This window comes from Pan paniscus, chromosome 12 (genome assembly GCF_029289425.2).
Source record: "Pan paniscus chromosome 12, NHGRI_mPanPan1-v2.0_pri, whole genome shotgun sequence".
Classification (NCBI taxonomy): domain Eukaryota; kingdom Metazoa; phylum Chordata; class Mammalia; order Primates; family Hominidae; genus Pan; species Pan paniscus.
In genome coordinates, this window is record NC_073261.2 from 114714309 (window position 1) to 114736029 (window position 21721).

The following is a 21721-nucleotide window of genomic DNA, read 5'->3' on the forward strand; positions in this document are numbered from 1 at the left end:
TGAGGCTGCACCTCTCACAGACGTCGTCCAAACCCTTCGCTGTGGCCTATAAGACCAACAAGACCTGGCCCCCACCTTTCTCTCCAACCCCAACCCCATCTGTGATGACTGTCCAACTCCTCACTCCTGGCAAACCACACAGGTGTTCCCATCCTTCCTCCAACTCGCCACGCTCATCTGCGCTGGCACTTGCCCATGCCGTTCCTCCTGCCTAGAGCACCTTTCCACCAGTCTGCAGGGACTGCTTGTACCCTCACCTCATCTAGGTCTCTGCTGGATCTCACCTCTCCAGAAGGCCCTTCCCTTGACCTCCCCCATGCGATGAAACACACACCCCCTCACTCCTCACCCAGGCACTGGCCCTTGCTCTGCCTTCCCTCTCCTCCTAGCACTGATCACTAATATGACGTTATAGTCCTTCGTTCGACTGTATCTCTCATTCATCCATAAACTCCATGAGGACAGGGACTTTGTCCCATTCTTTGCTACAACCCCAGTGCCAAAAACAGTGCTTGGCATGTAGCAGACATTTAGTGAATATTTGCTGAATGAGTGAATAAACTACCCGCTTCCTATCCAACATATTGTTCTACCATGAATATTTTATAATGGCCAATGGATTTGTTTAGAAAATTGCTCAATAACATGTTCTTTAAAACTAAGAAATGAGAAAGTTTTAAGACAAAAAGAATCTAGAAATATCAGCTTGTCTGGAATACAGGGATGCATCTGAAAATCAAACAAAATTAAAAATTTCTTTTTTTTTCTTTTTTTTCAGACGGAGTCTCGCTGTGTCACCAGGCTTTTGTGCAAGTGGCACGATCTCAGCTCACTGCTACCTCCGCCTCCCGGGTTCAAGCGATTCTCCTGCCTCAGCCTCCTGAGTAGCTGGGACTACAGGCATGCACTACCATGCCCGGCTAATTTTTGTATTTTTAGTAGAGACAGGGTTTCATCATGTCGGCCAGGATGGTCTCGATCTCTTGACCTCATGATCCACCTGCCTTGGCCTCCCAAAGTGCTGGGATTACAGGCCTGAGCCTCTGCGCCCAGCCAATCTTTTTAATTTCTAAATATCTTTGTATTTTAGCCATCTAATTCATACACTCTTTAAAAAGAAATCACTATTTCCATGTATAGCTCTTCACATCAAAGTCCTAAAAGCTGCCACCTGCAGAGATCTAAGATGCTAATCTCACTCAGAACTGGATTGTCAAATATATTTCACAGTTGGGCCATGCCACTGAGTTACTGTCAGCATGCCAGCCTTCTTGCCTGACTAAACTTAGCTGGAAAGCCAGCTCGAGAGTGACCTAATGGGGAAAATGTTTGCTGGTGGAAGAGCCTTCCCTCCTGCCTTCAACAAAAGCTGTCTGCCATGCCAACAAGTGCCCCACCAAATGCTCAGGCAGCACTAAGTCTCCATGGTGCCCCTCACAGGGAAGACCCCTCACTCAGAAGGACAACCGGTGGCAGGACATGCCACACAGGCCAGCCCAGCCCAAGTCCCTGCTCAACCCGCAGGCTCCTTCCACGGTCCCTTCAGTGCACACTCACTCACTGAGCACTCCTATGCCAGGCTGCACACGGGGCTTGGGGTACGCACAGGGCATGGCACAGCCCTGCCCCACAGGAGCAGAGGGTGCTTGGGGAAAACCAACAATACCCAGAAGGACAGGTGGGACCCAGGAATAGGAGGTGCCAGTGGATAAAGGTGCGATACACACATCACCCCTGTTCCTCTAGCATTCTCAGCAACTGGAACAGGGCTCTGGAGAAACACCAGAATGGGAAGAAGGAAAAAAAAAGAGGGATCCATGCCCAGGCTTGGTACAAGTTTTCTCCTCTGCCTAATCTCTGCATCCCTCTTAAGACACTGACTCGGGGAGATTTAAACAGTTTGGAAAGATTACCTTCGGGAGCATTTTGCAAGCTTCTAGACTGCAGTTTCTCAACACTGACATCTGAGATTGGAGGAGTGTCTGTTGGGGACCGAGGCCCCCACGATGCCACCTCATCGGATATGCAGCACCATCCCAGGTCCACCCACTAAGAGTCAACAGCATGCCCCTTTATGTCCATCAAAAGCATCTCCGGACACTGCCATATGTCCGTCAGTTGAGAGCCACTACTGTAGAGAAAAAGGACTCTGTGGCCCCATCTGCCATCCTAAGGGGAGAGAGGGTCACAAGCCACCTTGAGAAAGGAAGGCTCAGCACCACTCAGGCTTGGTGAGTTGCCTCCCAGGCGCTCTGCAACCTGGCTCCTGCCTACTTTCCTGCTTCATCTTTTACCCACCCCACCGTCTGCACCGCAGTCTCCCTTTCAGTGAGCCCACCCAGTACCTGCTCATCTCCCAGCCTCCCCTCTCGCTCCTACTTCCACCTGTCGTGAGCTTTCCTCTCCTTTGAAACCCTGCTCCTCCATGGAGACTCAGCTGAGTGCCACCTTCTCACAGGGGCCTCCTCTGACACCTCTGGTCAATCAAAATTAACTTCCTGACGTATGTCCAACAAAAACCAACATCTTTCACACTCGACCTGCCCCTCACTGCCTTATTACAGGGAGCCCTAAGTGTCTCCTCCCACAAGACCACAAGCTTCTTGAAGGGAGAGACTGCTCAGCACCCCCGACGGCACCTAGGACAGCTCCTGGTGCAACCAGAGTCTAGGGGCTCCCTCTGAGTTTGGGCTGAGGTTTGGCTTGGAAAAACAAAACACACCCTTGTGCAATCCACACAACCAGGAGCAGAGCATTCCTGGGTTAGCAGTGACCTCAGGGGTCATCTAGCCTAATCTCATTTTATAGAAGAGGAAAACAAAGCTCAGAGTGGGGAAGGTACTCGGTCCCAGGGCCCAGGGTGAGCTAATGGCTGCCGCTTCTGGGATCCCGGCCCGACTCCTGATCAGACCTTCCATCCTATCTCTTATCATCTCGCATCATCCTATCTCTTACTGGCAGAGGGCAATGACTGCAATAAACAAAGAAGTGCTGACATGAAAGAAATAACTGCTGCGGGCAGGAGAGGAAAAAAGATCTAGGCCGGGCGCAGTGGCTCACGCCTGTAATCCCCACACTTTGGGAGGCTGAGGTGGATGGATCACCTGAGGTCAGGAGTTCGAAACCAGCCTGGCCAACAGGGTGAAACCCCGTCTCTACTAAAAATACAAAATTACCCGGGCGTGGTGGCACATGCCTGTAATCCCAGCTACTTGGGAGGCTGAGGCAGGAGAATCACTTGAACCTGGGAGGCGGAGGTTGCAGTGAGCCAAGATCATGCCATTGCACTCCAGCCTGGACAACAAGAGCAAAACTCCATCTCCAAAAAAAAAAAGACCCTAACAAGTCTGCTACAGATGCCTCTCATTTTCAGTCCACTGGCTTGGGACACTGCACACCTAGGCCCCAGCGGAGCTAACGAACCTGGGGAAACACGGTAAGTGTTCTTTTTTCTAAGTCACAAAGACACTGGCTTCTGGTTACATGAATATAAACGCATGTATGAAATAAGGTCAAAAATTCAAAAAAATTATTGCCCAAATTTAGGCCTCAAAGGACCCATTAGCTGAATGATCTAGATCTTTTAGGCAACAGTCCTTCTTGACTTTCCTTCTAGTTTTGAATGCACCTGAATCTGAAAGGGGTTCCTGTATCTTCCATTTGCATTTGTTCTGTTTCATCAATACTCAAGCCAGCTTTATACCCTCTCTATGAACAAGGTGACAATTAGCCTTATGGATCATTCCTCATGGGCTGACTAGATCCAAACAAGTCATTAAATTCAGCAGAAAACAAAATTGTCCTTATTCACTGTTGTTTCAGGCAAGTGGCTAACTGCAAGATTGGCTTTTTCTCTCTCTCTCGCTCTCTCTTTTTTTTTTTTTTGAGATGGTGTCTCACTCTGTCACCCAGGCTGGAGTGCAATGGTGCGATCTCGGCTCACTGCAACCTCTGCCTCTAGGGTTCAAGCAATTCTGCCTCAGCCTCCCGAGCAGCTGGGATTACAGGCACCCACCACCATCCCTGGCTAATTTTTGTATTTTTAGTAGAGATGGGGTTTCAGCATGTTGGCCAGGCTGGTCTCAAACTCCTGACCTCAAGTGATCCACCTGCCTCAGACTCCCAAAGTGCTCGGACTATTCGTGTTAGTCACTGTGCCCAGCTGAAGACTGGCTTTTTCATTAGACAAATACTACAGTGCATAAAATGTAAGTCATACCCAAATTTAAGGGAAGCAAAATCAGGAAAAAGTCCACAAACCCTCATGTAAACGGCATCTTTTCCCTGGTACCCTAGCATGAGAATCATTTCTCTGTTTCTCTAGAAATCACAATACAGATTCAAAAGTATGATGGGAGTCACTAGAACAGTGGGTCACAAGCCTTGGTCAATTCTTAGCCTGACAGGTCTCCCAGTGGTGGCTGCTAAGGCCCTCGTGTGAGGAGGCTTGAGAGAGCCTGCTAGGATGGGAATTACTTTCATCAGTGGTTGGCTCTGGAGGCTGCCATCGTGTCCAGACTGTCCTCCATGATGGGGACCGAGGCCAACAAGCCAGGCCCAAACCCTCCGATATCCACATAGAGTCCAGCAAGTCCGGGGACAGGGAAGAGGCCAGAGCTGACTAGGGTCACAGATTGTGGCCTGAGGACTGTGGCATTTGAGCCAGGCATTAAAGGCTATAAAAATATTGAGAAGCAAAAATCAAAGGGGAAGTCATGTCAAGCTGAGGCCACCACATGAGCAAAGGCAGGAAGAAGGGAATGGAGTGCAGAGGAGGAACAGAGTCGCTGGATTAGAGCAGGAAGGGCTGAGAAACAGCAGCTGAAAATAAGGGCTTGGCAGAAGACTGGGACCTGAAAGTGCCAGGTTTCAAATGCCACACCAAGGAGCTGGCACCTCCTCCTACAATGCTGAGCAGGGAGCCCTGAAGGTTGTAGAAAGCTGCCCTGAAGATGGGTTTTCAGAAGCCCTGGCCATCCTGCAAATCACACAGGCCTGACTGGGTGCCGCGGACAACACACATATCCAACTCAATGAGCAGGCAACGGTTTGGGTCTCCACGTCACATCATGCTCCGGGCAGTATCTGCGGGTCCAGACAAACAGGTTTCACTCATTCTAAACCAACCAATCAAAGAAAAGAATGGTCAGGGGTTCTTCAGTAAGCCACACAGCTTTATTTTTCAAGAAGATCTCTCTTCTGAGAAAACCAAGAGACAAATCAAGACCAAAAAAAAAAAAAAAAAAAATTAAAAAGCAACAGGGCTTGGTTAATGTTACAGTAAGGACAGAAATAGATTTATGTTCCAAAAACCAAATGAATCAGCTGTGCACTACTCAACGTCCTGACCCATGAGGGTTTCTTTCCTTCAACTAAAAATAGATGCAATTTTCAGTGTCACACAAGTCAAGGCACCTCATGAGTAGATTAATCCTTCTAAATGAAAGGTCAGCCCGTGGTGAGGCTGCGGGGAGGCGACGCTGCACATACGCCGCCTACAGCAGCACAGACTGGGATAACCTTTCTAGAGGGCAATTCAGCAATATTGATCAAAGCTTTAAATGTGCTCATCCTTTGACCCAGCAATTCTACTCCTGGGAATCTACTTTACAGCGGGACTTCCCTAAGTGTGTGTGCCTTCTTTATTTATTTATACATGCATTATATATCATAAGCATTGTCTGTGAACGCTTACTGCATCACTGTTGGCAATAGGGGAAAAAGTGGCAACTACCTACACGTTCATCAATAGACGGCGAGTTAAAGAAAGTATGGTGTATCTAGACGACAGGATTCTGCCCAGTAGCAAAAAGAGTAAGGTAAATATTACATAAAATGAAACAAAAAAGATATGATGAATAATTAAATAATGTGAGTGTATGTGTGTGGGGATGTAAATAAGTTTTTGAAATTCAGCAAGATAGAACCAAACTGTTCATAGTAGTTCTACTTTTAAGGAAGGGAATAGCTTGCAGCAAGGGCAGGCAGGAGGGTGATACAACCTCTGCGCTTTACTGTTTCCATAATCTCAGCCTCTTTTATTAGTATTTTTATGTCTTAAGAAGTATGCATAACTTTTGTATTAATAATTTTTTAAAGACGAAATCTAGAAAAGTAAAGTCAAACCAATGAGCTTGGGCATCTAAGATGACATCTGAAGCTTTATTAATGTACATACTTATTTTTTTAGAGAGATGGGGGGGGAATCTCACTATGTTGCCCAGGCTGGATTCGAACTCCTGGGTTCAAGCAATCCTCCTGCCTCAGCCTCCCAAATAGCTGGGACTATCGACATGTGCCCAACAAAATCTGAAGCTTTTAATCCCACCAGGATTAAGGTTCTCTCTCCAAGCCGCCATTTTTCTACTGGATCATAAAGTCCCAGGTCAGAGACTTACCTAGTTCATAGCAATCCCAGGCACCTGCCCTAGGATGAGGCACTAACAGGCACTCAAGGAATGCTGGATGGATGAACGGATGCAGGGCAGGGAAATACAGTTCATTCATCTGTGTTCACAGAGTTCTAGAAACAGCTCTGGATGGTGGCCCATTCCCTACCATCACCATTGTGGGCTAGAGATGAGCAAACAAGGTTGGGAACCATGGGCCTGAGACTTCCGTCTTGACACTATCTTGACACTCACTAAGTGTGAATGTAACTTGCTCACCCACCTCACCCAAGGAGAGACCGCACTGTCCTGATTCAGGCAGAGGCACCTTCCAGCTCTAACTGGCTGGAGAACAGAATGCTGTGGAGGGGGAGATTTCACTCGCATGGGAGACTCTAGGCCACAAAAGGCTGGAGGAGGCATGACTGAGCGGGAGAGAGGCTTGGGCCTGGCAAGCTAGAATGGGGGTGTTTCGGAAGGGGCGGGGCATGGAGAATCCCTGCAGGGCTCTGAACCCTGGAGGCAGACGAGAGCAATGAGAATTTGGATAAATCACTTTAGTTCTCCTAGTTAATTTCACTCATCTAAATACAGAAATGATATTATGTGCTTTTCAGAATCTCTGTAAGATTTAAGTGAAGTAACCCATGTACCCAGCACAGGAGAGCAGTCGGAGAACCCCTCTCCCATCTGATGTCTGGGGCTGAGGGTCCCACGGTGGGCACTGTTCTGTTTTGGGCCACTTGCTGGAGCACTCCACAGACCAGGTGGACATGATGTGCCCTGCTGGTTGGCTCGCAGGGTCTGCAACGCTGCCAAAACTTGCCTGGAATCTGCAACTTTTTAGTCTACAGAAAATCACTTGGCATATATAACATATAAGCTCCTATTTCTTCAACTCGCTACCTCTGCCATCCCTCGGGATGAACTAAACCTCAGTCTCACCCCTAATGCTGCCACCATCTGTGTTCTCCTAGTAATCAATTCCCCTATACTTCGCCCCTTGTTTCTTGGTATTGAATTCAAATTTGGAGTTGCTGGGATTCACTTTCACTCTGGACTCCACTGCTACCCCTGACCCCCACTGCCCCTCCCTGGTTGAGGTGCAGCCCTCTCTGCAAGTCACCCCGTGCTGGGACAGGAAAGATTCCATATGCAGAGTGCGATGCACACACCAGCGTTCACAGGAGGCGGGAAACAGGAACTCTGTACTCACTGGCTCACTTTATGGTACAGCTTAGCGATGCCCTGATGGGTCCAATCCTTCCCAAGGGTGGGCAAAATGTGGCCAAGAGTATCTGATCTAAATGAAGAGAAAAAGAGAAAAATAAAGTAAAAATCCCTTTCAGATTCATTGCACCATTCATGCCTCATAAAAAAAAAAAAAAAAAAAAACGCAAACAAGACCCACAACTTTCTTTCTGGATAGAAAGCCCAAGGCTCAAGTCATCAAAGTTGATGCTGACGGAGGGACAGGTAATCCACGGAAGGATGCCTCCAGTCTGATCATGCATCGAGGTGACCAGCTTGTTCAATCAAAGGTAAAGGCCATTCAAAAAGACACTCTTGAGAAGCCCCCACAGAAGCAACCAAGTCGAAGAGATAGTAATACCCCAGAAGGAAACAACTAAGCCCTAAACACAATGATTGCCACCAAGGAGCTGAAACTACATAAGGAGCTCCAACTGCACCAGAATTCGAACCGTGCAAGTCCCATGAGGAGAGCAGAGGTGCCAACACCAGGCCCAGAGACCCCACGGTGAAGCAAAGAAATCTACCATGGGCCCCAAGTCAGCAGGACCTACCTAGTAATTGTCCCATCAATATCAGAAATGATGACTTTATCATCCCAGTTCCACAGATAGATGGTGCCCTCACAGCGGCACGTGCCTTGGTACTGCGTGGTGACACTGAAAACCACGTCGTTGGGGCCATTCTTCAACTTCAAGCTTTTCTGAAAAACATGAACCATTAGTATTTGTCTGCTTGAGGGAAAGGCCCTGATTGATGGGCATTTGGCTTCTGTTCTATGAGAAGCAGCATTCGGCTTTAAAAACAAGTGACTGCCCTGGGCCCTTGTATAATTCTTTCTTTCCCCACCCTTCCTTGTTCTGGTTCTTTCCGGGGCTGGACAGGCAAAATGAAACCTCAGCTCTCTCAGGCCCCCTTGTAATGCAACTTGCCTACTTGCTACAGAGTTGTTCTACTTCCCAGGATAGTGCTAATTTGATCCAGTATTTTCAGATTAGAGTCATTAGCCAGGATTCAATGACGGGGCTATACGGCATAATAAATCACAAGTTTGGAATAGGATACACTTACCACTCTATGACTAAATAGGAAGATCATCATTCAGGGAGACAAATTTAAGCCAAGTGTGAAAATACATTTCCCTAAATAACCATGTTTTTAAATTATTATTATACTGACACGAATTGGAAAAAGAAAAGTCTCGGTTATCAGTCATGCCTCATATCCAGAAAAATATAGTCTAGACCCAAAGAAATCACACCAAATTCAAAATACAAAGTGACTTTTGAGCAGTTTTGAGTCTCTGTGCCAGGACTCCTGGTGCACACCGGCTGGCCATTCAGACCCCCAGGCTGCCTGACTGCAGGTGTCCCCAGTGTCGCCAGTGGGAGCAGTGAGTCACACAGAGACCCCCAGGCTGCAGGGTCCCACACATGGCCTGAGTGGGTGTCTGGGCCTGTTCCTTATCTTTTCCTAGTAAACACCCTCACACTTGAGCCAGGCTCCCCACTAACTCTTAGGAGAAATGCACAAGACTTGATTCACAAAAAAGCAAGGACAGGTGCTCACTGGCCATGACCAACGGGATCCAAGAAAGGGCTTTTAATTAAAACTGGTCTCACACACAGAAAAATAAAAGGACACTATGACCAGGTGATGCCCCTGGTTACCTGAAATTCTCTAAATTCTATCACAACTGCTTGATTTCCACCAACTTAAGAGATGCATTTGAGTTAACAAACATCTCTCTCTTGAAGCAAAAACACCCTTGAGTGATTTTCAAGTCTATCTGTGATTGACACCTTAGGACAAATTAGCTCCGCCAGGCTGCCTTCCTCCTAACTCTAGTAAACTAGATCCTCCAGGGCCAGGCCAGCAAAAGGAGAAGACAAAAGGGAAGGTCATACTGGGGACCCAGCCTGGATAGTGCTGGAGATGGGGTGGAAACAGCGGGTACCCAGGTGAGGGATTGCAGGCCCCCTGGGATGAAAGGTGACAAGTAACGGGCACATCCCAACCATCACACAGCCTTAGGAGTCTGCAGAAACCTCATGTGCTCACAACACAGCCGCAGCAAGCATGGGAGACTCACAAGCTGCTCGGAAGTCAGCCGGAGAGTCTTCTTGTAGCTGACATTAGGCAGAAGAGGGAGGTGGCCTGCGTTTGATGGCTTGGCAGCTGCGCGCTCCTCATCACTGGAGGATGATTCATGCTTTACCCTGGAACACACAGTGATGTCATCACCAATTAGAAAATGCATCTGGGTAGCCATGAAAAATGCATTAGCCTTTAATCAATGACTAAGTCATTCCAGTCTCTCCTGAGTCCCGTCTCTCGGGTGGTCATTTACCATAAGACGTTAAATTTATCAATGAACTCTCACTACATCCCCATTCATGCATCTCTTGCATTACACGTGTGGGGGCTGCCTCTCCTCATTCACTTGCCTATTGATGAGCTACCACCACTATTGTAAGCCAACAGGTTCCTATTCATGACAAGCAGGGTTAAACTCCCTCCTGGCCTAGGAAGATGCTGTCTTCTCTGTCTCTCTTCTCTTCCTATCTGAGACTGCATGCCAAGCGCTAGGAGTCCAAGTTTCTACAAGTCCACACTCATCCATCAGTTCCCTATATAAAGCTCGCCAAATATACAACTCCAAGCAATTAGGGCCTTTCTAGGACTTACGGACAGGTGCCAGTGAAAGCAAGAAAGACTCACCAATTCTTCTCTCAGGATCCCCCAGAGGGTCATCCCATGAGCAAGGAATACGCCTTACTTCCCTGCTCAGAATATACAGGTCAGTGCCCCTAACTCTTCTAGACTTTTTTGTTTAGTGGGGAGCTGGGAGGTGCAGGGTGGGAATCAGGCTCGTTTTCTTTAAATAGCTCACATAATGCATATCTGTAATTAGCTATTCACTCAATGAAAATCCTGCTATGACATAATCCCCAAACCAGTAGTATCAGCTCTGCCTCCCAGGACCACTATCTTTGAAAATGCCTCAATGCTATATGAATCACTTAGTAAATGCCTTAGACTAAATGGAAAAGGCTGAGTGGCCCCCAAAGCAGCACATCCCAAGCCCTCCGGTACTTTGCCTTCCTACAAAGCCTCTGGCTCAGCACCTTCCTCTAGGCAAGGTTAGAGTATACACAGAGCTCCAGCTTATTTTTTTTTTTACTGTCTTTCGTATTTTTTATTTTTCTATTGACATATTAATTATACATATTTATGGGGTGCATGTAATATTCTGATAAACGCATATATTTGCATTTATCAAAATATCATGCATACCATGATCAAATCAGGGTAATTAGCATATCCATCACCCCAAACAGTTATCATTTCTTTGTGTTGGGAACATTCCAAATCTTCTCTTCTAACTATTTTGAAATTTATAATAAATTGCTGTTAATTATAATCATTCTACTGTGCTATCAAACGCTAGAACTTATTCCTTTCATCTAACTGTATGTTTGTACCCATTAACCAACCTCTCTTCATCCTCCTCTCCCCTCTCCCCTTCCCAGCTCTGGTAACCACCATTCTACCCTCTACCTCCATGAAATCAATATTTTTAGCTCCCACATATGAGTAAGAACACGTGATATTTGTCTTTCTGTGCCTGGCTTATTTCACTTAACATAATGACCTCCTATTCCACCCACGTTGCCACAAATGACAGGATTCATTCTTTTTTATGTCTGAATAGTACTCCATTGTGTATATATCACATTTTCTTCATTCATTTATCCATTGATGGACACTTAGGTTGGTTCCATATTTCAACTCCCGTGAATAGTGCTGTGATAAACATGGAGATGCAGGTATCCCTTTGACATCCTGATTTCCCTTCCTTTGGATAAATAAGCAGTAGTGGGATTGCTGGATTGTATGCTAGTTCTATTTTTAGTTTTCTAAGAAATCTCCATACTGTTTTCCATAATAGCTGTACTAATTCACATTCCCACCAACAGTGTTTAAGAGTTCCCTTCTATCCACATCCTTGTGAGCATTCGTTATTTTTTGTCTTTTTGATAATAGCCATGCTAACTGGGGTGAGATGCTATCTCACTGTGGTTTTGATTTGCACTTTCCTGATTAGTGATGTTGAGCAAATGGGACTATATCACACTCAACAGCTACTGCCCAGCAAAGGAAACAATCAACAGATCGAAGAGACAACCCGTTAAATGGAAGAAGATATGTGCAAACTCCTCATTCAAAAAGGGGCTGATACCCAGTATATATACAAGGAACTCAAACAACTCAACAGCAGAGAAACCAATCATCCCATTTAAAAGTGGGGAAAGGATCTGAATTTCATAAGAGAAGAAGTACCAGGGTTGTCTTATCTTTTTATCTCAATAAACTCTCTCCTCTCAGTGCTAACTTCCTCTTGTCTTACTGCCTCCTGTTTCCCCCGCCCTTGCCTCCCTTAAGATCTCCTATGCAACCTACAGCTTTCTGACCCCATAAGTGTTCATTTAAGAAGTGATCCCCAGCCTCACCAACATGGCAAAACCTGTCTCTACAAAAAATTTAAAAATTAGCCAGGCGTGGTGGTTCGTGCCTATAGTCCCAGCTACTTGGGAGGCTGAGGCAAAAGAATCACTTGAACCCAGGAGGCGAAGGTAGCAGTGAGCCAAGAATGCGCCATTGCACTCCAGCCTGGGTGACAGAGTAAGACCCTGTCTCAAAAAAGAAAAAAAAGAGATCCCTACAACCCAATACTGCCCAATACTGGGGAGACATGAAGGAGGATAGTGTCCCACAGCACCTCCACTTCTGTGTTGTTTCTACCACACTTATGTGGAGACCCAGCTCCTTCCAGTCCTGGAATGAGCAGCCCCTCCCTAAGCACCTGCTCCCTGGGCCCCAGGAAAGGGAGGTCGGTGGGCTTTGGGATGGTGGCCCAGAGTTCATTCAACCAACACTCAAGCATACCATGCCAGGCATCGATGGCACAGCAAACAACCTATTCCCACTCACGCAGGGCTTGTGTCTAAATCACAACACAGAGACCTGGGCTGAAGACAAAGATTTAGAGATCACTGGGACAGAGCCCTGGAGGAATACGCCATGGGAACAGGAGGCTGAGTTGAAGGAAAACAGAGCATCGGCTAGAACTGTGGTTGGTCTGTGGCAGAGCTAAGCTACACGTGGATGGAACAATGCCATGACATTGGGGGCTGATCCTGATTCTAGGTAGAGTGGAGATGGCACAGCAGTTAGACTCAGAAAAACACAGGTTTCCAGCCCATGGTAACTTCGGGCTACATTACCTTGGAGAAATCATTTCTTTATCTTTCAGCCTTGATTTCTTTATCTTAAAATGCAGAGGAACAACTGAATCACATCCACCCAAAACTTCAGGATGGAGGCAGGTAACAGGCTAGAGAGACCTGGACTGGGAGACCCAGACATAAGCCCCAGCAAAGGCCTCATCCTAGGAAATTCCTCCCTGGGCCTCAGTGGGCTCATCTGTAAAATGACCTGATCCAACCAAAGTCCCTTCCAGTTCTAACACCTACGGATCCTATGAACCATGCTGGTTCCTCTGAACCAACAATCTGGAGGTTTTCAGATGGGGTAAATGTGGTCCTGGAGCTGGTACAGCCTGGCAAATGCTGCTGGGAACGGGGAGGGGAGGGTGGTGCAGATTTCCTTGTCAAGCAGAAGAAGAACGAGGCTACAGGCCCCTCATTGAATGGGAAAATGTTTATGTTCCAACCAAACAGTTTGGAGTGAAATGAGATCCAAATGTGAAGCAAAGCTCTTGGTGACAACAGATTGATGTGTACCTCTGCCGGCGGGATGAGGAGGCAAGGCGGAATAGCCGTGATTTCCATCTGCTGCTTTAAAAAAAAAATCCACTAAATTTGTGCAGCATGCCATGTTTGAAGGAACACAGAAAGGAAAACACAGATACAAAGACTAAAATGCGAGATGCGCAGTTGGCTGTTGGTGGTTTCGGCTTAGGGCAAGTACACGGTCATTTGCGGCTGCCACGTCTCAGATTGCGCCACCCTGCACAGAATAAAATGCCTCCTTTTCGGAGGCCCCCACCCCACCCCTTACAATGGCTCATTAAATGTTGCTTGCTTTACAGTATCTGCAAGAAGCAACAAAACAAAACAAAAGGGCTCATGTCATTTGAAAATGTGTGCACAGAAGAGTAGCTGTGAACAACATCTAAGTTAGCACTTGTCAGTGTACGTTTTTCAAACGGTATTTTAATTATTTGTATGGTGACAAGCTGTTTGCTCAATTATGGGACTTCGGGGACTATTCTGTCAATCACGTCTGTCAATTAGGAAAACATTCTGACACCTTTTTTTTTTTTTAGTCAACTGCATGACTCTAATAAGGAGACTCAAAGTCTGAGATGCCAGTATAAATTAAAAGGTTTACATTTTTCAAGAGAACTTTATATTCTTTTCAAAATCTGAGTTCTTTTTCACAAGAGTCAATTCTTAATTTTTCAGGTTTGATAAGGAACCATACTGTGACTAACTCAGAATGGCGAATGGTCCAGCTGTTTCTATTTGATGGGAAAAAGCATTTTTTGCCCCATTTGAATGTGATTGTATCGGACAGTGAGAAAATCCGTGACACCCCAAGTAAACTGCAAGAGCTGAGGTTCCAACATGGGAAGAGCTGCAGAAGTATCTCGCTGCTCTCCACACTCTCCTGGGGTCCTGCCTGCTATGTCTAGAAGGAGTAAGAGTAAGAGCAGTGCTGGCACCAGCAATGCCACTGTGCCCACTGTGTACGGGCCCCTCCCAGTTGCTGTCCTCTTCCCTCCCTTGTAAACCTAACTCTCTGACCCTCAGGCCCATCTTCCCCTAGGTCTAAGACTGGCTGTATTAGTCCGTTCTCACACTGCTATGAAGAAATACTCAAGACTGGGTAATTTATAAAGGAAAGAGGTATTAATTGACTCACAGTTCCACATGGCTGGGGAGGCCTCAGGAAACTTACAATCATGGCTGAAGGCAAAGGAAAAGCAGGCGCCTTCTTCACAGGGCAGCAGGACGGAGTGAATGCAAGCCGGAGAAATGCCAGATGTTTGTAAAACCATCAGATCTCGTGAGAACTCACTATCACGAGAACAGCGGCATGGGGGAAAAGGCCCCATGATGCAATTCCCTCCACCTGGTCCCACCCTTGACACCTGGGGATTATGGGGATTACAGTTCAAAGTGACATTTGGGTGGGGACACAGAGCCAAAGCATATCATTCTGCCCCTGGACCCTCCCAAATCTCATGTCTTTTCACATTTCAAAATCAAACATGCCTTCCCAACAGTCCCCCAAAGTCTTAACTCATTTCAGCATTAACTCAAAATCCACAGTCCAAAGTCTCATCTGAGACAGGTCCCCTCTGCCTATGAGCCAGTAAAATCAAAAGCAAGTGAGTTGCTTCCTAGATACAATTGGGGTACAGGCATTGGGTAAATACACCTGTTTCCATTGGGACAAATTGGCCAAAACGAAGGGGCTACAAGCCCCATGCAACTGTGAAATCCAATAGGGCAGTCATTAAATTTAAAAGTTCCAAAATGATCTCCTTTGACTCCATGTCTCACATCCAGGTCACGCTAATGCAAGAGGGGGGCTCCCACAGCCTTGGGCACTGCCAGAGGGCAGGATGGATTTGGCAGACATCCTGCATTCAGCCAACAGAAACTGTATGGTTTGGGATTGAACGCATGTCCTCCAGGTGACCACAGAGCCATCCTCCCCGATTGGTTTCTGCACTCTGGATCATTTTCTCATGAAGTTGCCTCGAAGACCCAGTGAGACGGGGTCTACCGCATCGGTGTTATTCTTAACCCCATTTCACAGATGGAGACGCTGAGAGGTGGATTAATTTGCCAAAGATCACACTGAAGGCTGTTGGACAAGGTCCCTGCTGTACATCCTGCTCTGTGCTACCTCTTGTGTTTAGAAATTATTGCCAAGACAGAGAGGGTTGTTAAAATGAATTCCAGGAAAGCGGGACATTTCTAGTGTAGCTATTTAAGTTGGTTTAAGTTGCTGAGAGCACGCAGTTTCGCATCTTTGTTGTGTGTGCCTCTTTTGGGGTAGCGTGCCTCCCATGCAGCCTCCAGGCCAGCTCCATCCCAGCCTGTCTGGGCACTGACGGTGGCACTGGCACCTTTGCTCAGATGTGTCAGGGAGCTTCCCCAAGGTCCAATGGTTACCGAGGAGCAAAGCTGGGATTCCAAACCACACTTGCCTGACTCCAATGTCGACTGCTTCCGCTACAGCTTGTGCAGTAAACAACCACTTATTTTGAAATGTCTGCTTTCCATGCTGGCTGCTCAGAGGGTGGCACGTTCTTGGCCTGGGCTCCATCCTCAACACACCTGCCTTCTCCCTTCCAAGCACACTCACAGCCAAACTCAGAATTCCCAGCTGGGAAATATCGATACCCTGGTGCCTTCTCATTCTTTCTTGTGCCTGTGAAGCACAGACCAGCAGTGGGTCAGGCGGAGGCACCTGGGACACCACCAGGGGAAACGGAAAGGTTTCAAGAGCATCCCAGGCGAGAGCGAGCCAGGCCATTCACAGTCACATTCAAACTCACCCCTACCAGGTCCTGCACACTCGTCTCCACCCCGTTCTTCTCCACAGAGAACAATAAAGAAATCAGATCGTTTCCCACCTGCCTCCCACGTGGGTTTCTGTTTGTAGCAAAGAATCCTAGATGTAAAATTGTTTAAGACACAGAGCCATGGCCGGGATTCAGAGGAATGGAAATCCACGCCCGCCTCTCCCATAAATCAACAACACATGGAGAAAACCTCAGTGGTTCAGTGACGGTTGAGCAACACTTTAGAAACGACTACTCTGTGGGGCAGTGGCCTCCAAGATACAAAAATCAGTAAGATGTGGATCTGGCCCCAATTAATCTGTTAGCACTTTCTGTCTGCTAAATAAGAAATGGAATCCTGGATTTCTTAAGCACAGGAATACTGTAAACATGAAGTAATAAGTAAAAGATGGTACAGCGCAAATCATTCAGTGTCAGTATATGATACCACCATCATAATTAGTGTATAACGGGACTGTCCTCAGAGTCACCTCCAATCCCATACAAAGTGATTAACCTGAAGACAAAACACCACAAATACGGATCAGTATCATCAAAATCTAACCTCTCCTATGCCAAGTGAATATGAATCCATGTTAAAAGTATCAACGTAAGTCCTGGTCAGTATTTAAATTACAGAGAAAGGCAAGTTCCTTCAGAAGTGAAACTTATTTCCATGTTATTGTTAGGGCTACTATTTATTCCTGTCATCACTGTCATTATTCTCACTGTTATTATTGTCATCATCATCATCTGTGTATAAAGGACTATTGCATGCCAGGACCATGAGAAATGCTCTAGTTATATTATCTCACTAAAAGCTCACATTTATTTTGCAAATTAGCTATCTAAGGGAGCAACTGCATGCATTTTGCTCATGGGAGAACCAAGTTAAATAAATTGCTCCAGGTCACCAAGTGAATCACAGAGCCAGAGTTGGAACCGTGTGGTGAACCCTATCTGCAACCAGGCAGCACACGCCATGAACTTGGATGCGGAAAGGGGCTGCAAACATCCCAAGAAGCCTCCTACCGCACCTGGTGGCCAAGCTGAGCTGCGGCGGTTGCTCTCCGGTGCTCTGGGCCTTGCCAGCCAAGCACTGCTCTGGCTTACTTTCCTAGAAAAGAAGAAAAGAAAGAGTCACAGAAGTACCACAGAGAAGGGGCTTGCAGACAGCTGGTGTTTTCCCATGGGCTTCCTTAAGGCAGGACCCCTAAAGGTAGACCATTCCCCAATGACGCCCACCCTAGCGATCGCCCAGGAGGCTCTGGCTGTGTTTGTTTCGGTGGGTCCTGATCTCTCCTTTGCTAAGAAGTGTACGATTAAACTAAGAAATATTTTTGACAGAAACGAATCTGTTATCCATAAGTGTTTGTGGCACCAAACCAAACTCCATCATCACTGTAGCTTATGCAAATGCTTGATCAAGGGCTGCTTGGATTCCGGGGGCCTTTCAAAATATTTTCTTGTAATTGCTGATAGAAACGCTTGAAAATATTTTTGTACCATATTTTGCTTGGGGAAGATGTGAAAGCATTTTCTTCTTTTCCAAGATGACATACTCTTACTAGAAAATCCTCTGTTGGTGTACTGGAAAGAACCTTGGATTTCTAAGAGAATGCCTGGGCCCAGTCTTGTTTCTCTTGCTTACAAACTGTGGGCAAGTCATTTAACTATTCAGAACTTCGCCTCCTCATCTGTGAAACGGGTGAAATTCTCCATCTCCTAATGCTGCCATGGGGATTAAAGGAGACTGTGTCTGAACCACAAAGCCAGGCACATAGCAGGCAAAGGAGGACGGAGATGGGCACTGGCCCCAAGGACAGAAGAGACCAGAGAGAAATGCCAAGGGACCAAGGGTGAATGACTAAATCTCTTTCTCTGTGCTCCTTTCGTCAGGAGAGGAAATCTACAGTCCTTTAATAAAGAAAATGAACAATACAAACTATATAATAGGCTGACTGTCTTAACATATGACTAGCATGAACTAAGTTCAAATATCCTTTAGGTTTTTTTATAACCACACAAATAATTGATATAATATGTCCAGTTATGTTTTATCTATTTATCATGTAACTTAGCCATCACTATTAGCAATTTCTTCTTAGACTATTTCCCAAATATGTATCTAACTGAAATAAGTATATTTCAGATTTTTAAAGAAACATTTAATTTCATAACTGTTCCTTACTTTATAGTGGCACTCCACTTAATGCAAACTGGTGAGAATTTGGATATTCTACAAAGAAGTCACTGAAATATACTTCCATCTTAAATTCTAGAACATTCTGCTCTCTAGTAAGAAAACTAGAGAGGCCCTTCATGCTTTAAGGCCTCTAGTGTAAAGCATATATATTTGCACTCATTTATCTGTAACCTTTGGAGATTAGTAAAACTGATGAGTAGACCTCAGATATGCTAACAGAAAATGTCAAAGAACAATTATATCTTGATAAAACTCTTCCAGCAAACATTTTCCCTTTCAACTAATGGCATAAATAGAGTTCATGGCAGTTTATGATTAAAATAACCAACTTGACTGTTGTCCCTGTGGCTTCTTCATACTACTTTCCCAGAGTAATCAGCGTGCCCTCAACAAATATTTGCTGAACCCCTACTCTGGGTCCAATAAGGAGACCAAGAACACCAAAGCAATCAAAGCCATATATGGTCTCTGCCTCATGAAGTTTCGGGTCTAGATGGAAAGGAGAGGTTCTTCAAACAGTCACACTAGTAATTACGTAATTATCAACTATGACAAAATTTATGAAGGAAAAGTTCACAGGCAGAGGACAGCAGACCAGACTCATCTGCAGGAAAAGGGCTACTGGATCTGCTAGTTAGCTAAGCGAAGCAGGGGAGAGGGGTCCACAGAATACTAAGTAATGAAAATAGCATGTGCAAAGCCCCCAGGGTAGAAGGTACCTTCAGCCATTGAAGCTAATGCACAAAGAGCAGAGAACAGCAAAGATGAGATTAAAGAGGCAGGCAGGAGCTAGAACACACAAGCACTGTAGGCCGTGGTAAGGACACAAGCCTTCATTATAAGAGCCCTGGGGAACCACAGTAAGGCTTTAAGGAGCAACAAAAATAGGAGCAGTCCCCTGAAGAGACCAATGCATCTGCAGTACAGAGAATGAAGAAGCAAGGGTGAGGATGGGTGCAAAGAGACCATCTGGAAGCACCTCTGGGAGAGATGATGGTAATGCAGATTTGTGGGAGCAGAGCTGGAGAGACATGGACACGTCAGAGAAGTATTTAAGATGGAAAACTGACAGGACCTGGTGTGGGAGTGAGGCTAAAAGCATGAATCTCACCCACAGATGGACAGTGGTGCCATTTTCTGACTATGGCCCCAATGATGGAAGAACTCACAAGAATCCCATGAGTTCAATTCTGGAAGCATTAAGTTTGAAATACATTGAGGCATCCACAGGACGATGTCTGCTTAGTTGGCTACTTGATAAGTGGATGTGGAGCAGAAAAGAATGTCTGGTTTGGAGACAAAAATGGAGTCATCGCATGGGCAGAAGGGAAAAGTAAGAAGTAAAAGGAGAAAAGGTGGCCTAACATGAGCTTTGAGGACCCTCCTAGAGGTGACTAAGCCAGAGCAGGAGCAGCCTGCTGGGAGGAGGGGGCCCAGGTGGACACAGGGGCCTGGGAGCCAAGCAAAGCAAGTGCTTCAAGAAATAGAGGAGAGGGCAACGAAGATCTGAAAGAAATCACAGGCACTCATAGACATGAACGCCAAAGCCATGGACCTTTAGACATGCCATTTCAGTGAAATGACTCAGAGAATTAGTCAACTGCTGTGAGTATGCCTCATTAAAATTGTCCTCACAGGCTGGGCGTGGTGGCTCACGCCTGTAATGCCAACACTTTCGGAGGCCTAGGCAGGCAGATCGCTTGAGCCCAGGAGTTTGAGACCAGCCTGGGCAACATGGCAAAACCCCGTCTCCACTAAAAATACAAAACTTAGCTGTGCGTGGTGGTGCATGGCTGTAATCCCAGCTATTCTAGAGGCTGAGATGGGAGGATTGCTTGAGCCCAGGAGGCAGAGGTTGCAGGGAGCTGAGATTGCACCACTGCACTCCAGCCTGGGTGACTGAGCAAGCCCGTCTCCAAAAAAGAAAGGAGGGGAGGGGAGGGGAGAAAAAGAAAAAGAAAAATTGTCTCCACAAGCAGAAGGAAGATATTTAATTTCTTAAGAAACTGAATTCCCAGGCTGAATCCCTTCTTTTATAGATGACGAAATCTTACCATGAGGGAGTGACTGGACCACAGTCTCCCAATGGTTACAGAGCCAGGAGGTGACGCCTATGCTGCTGGCTCCTGACCTTCCTCCCCACCTTCCCCACATTCCACGAGCACTCGCCCTACTTCATGGCAGAGCTGGCTCATGGAAACTCAGCACTAGGGCCTATGTTCATTTCTCTGATGTAAGTACATGAAAACCAATCTCACTACACAAAACCAAAACTTGCTAAGTGTGAGCACTGCTTTGTCTTCTGGGCTTACCTCCTTGATTGTGGTGTTTCTTCCTCTCCATGAAAACCACCATCTTCCTCCCTTTTTGGGCATTTTATCCCTCATGATAGATTCCACAGTGGCCTGTTTTAAATGGATGGTAACATAAATAATGGAACAAAAAAAGATCAACTTAGCACATTCAAACCAAAAGAAACATACATGCAAATTAAAGTAAGATTTAAAAAAAAATCAGAGAAAACACAACATACTATTTGTGCGTTAAAAATTTTAGAGAAGCAAAACCTAATGGCGTCCAAAATTACATGAAGGTAACTTAAGCATGAAGACTTAAGAAGATGTTAAAGGAATAAACAAACAACAAATAAAATACAACACAACAACAACAACAAAAAAAGAAAGCATTAGAAATCATTAGTGATTAGTAAGACTGGAAGTTTTCAAATTAAAGTGGCTAACTGGTTAAGATATTATTACTCTCAATATGATGATTATCAAATAAAATATGAAATGATTAATATGGGATAGAGGATAAAACAGTTTTCAACAAAAGGTAAAATGCATAAGATTTTTACTAAGTGTAAATTTCTAAACATTTGCATTAATAGGTACATTTGATTTAAAATCTCGAGTATTAAAAAGAAAATTCATACTTTTAGGTAAATGGGTTTAATGGGGAGATTAAATATGAATTGATAATTTTCTACGTTTTTCCAAAGAACAAAATATCTATCTATCTTGAGGTTAATTCCAGGACCAAGGTAAAAGTTAGGTAATGTCCCTTCCTCAGTTTACAGAACTTTCAAGAAGGTGACACCTCAGCTAGTAACAAAAGAAAGATTTAAGCTGAAAGATTCAGTCTAAGGGAAGCAGATAGATAAGTAATTTGCTATGTAGCTTAAAAGATCCCTATCTGACACAAAAGAAAACCCAACTGCACTAAAATGCAAACCACTCACATCCAGTTCATAAATAGGACAACTGACAA

The 21721-nt window shown here is 45.6% G+C and overlaps 1 protein-coding gene across 11 annotated transcripts in view; it reads right to left on the reverse strand.

The window, feature by feature from the left end:
* LPIN1 (lipin 1) overlaps positions 1 to 21721 on the reverse strand; it is a 150753-nt gene that overhangs the window by 14628 nt on the left and 114404 nt on the right. For 9 of the 11 annotated variants that reach the window (XM_008952322.5, XM_008952320.5, XM_055108233.2 and 6 more), the window contains 5 exons: positions 20764 to 20856; positions 17283 to 17362; positions 9733 to 9859; positions 8195 to 8343; positions 7606 to 7692 (listed from right to left, as the gene is read on the reverse strand). In XM_008952322.5, the coding sequence (XP_008950570.3) occupies positions 7606 to 7692; positions 8195 to 8343; positions 9733 to 9859; positions 17283 to 17362; positions 20764 to 20856 (536 nt within the window). Of the gene's footprint in view, positions 1 to 7605; positions 7693 to 8194; positions 8344 to 9732; positions 9860 to 17282; positions 17363 to 20763; positions 20857 to 20984; positions 21063 to 21721 lie in introns of all 11 variants that reach the window. The other 2 variants (XM_034952635.3, XM_008952321.5) reach the window with 1 other exon arrangement.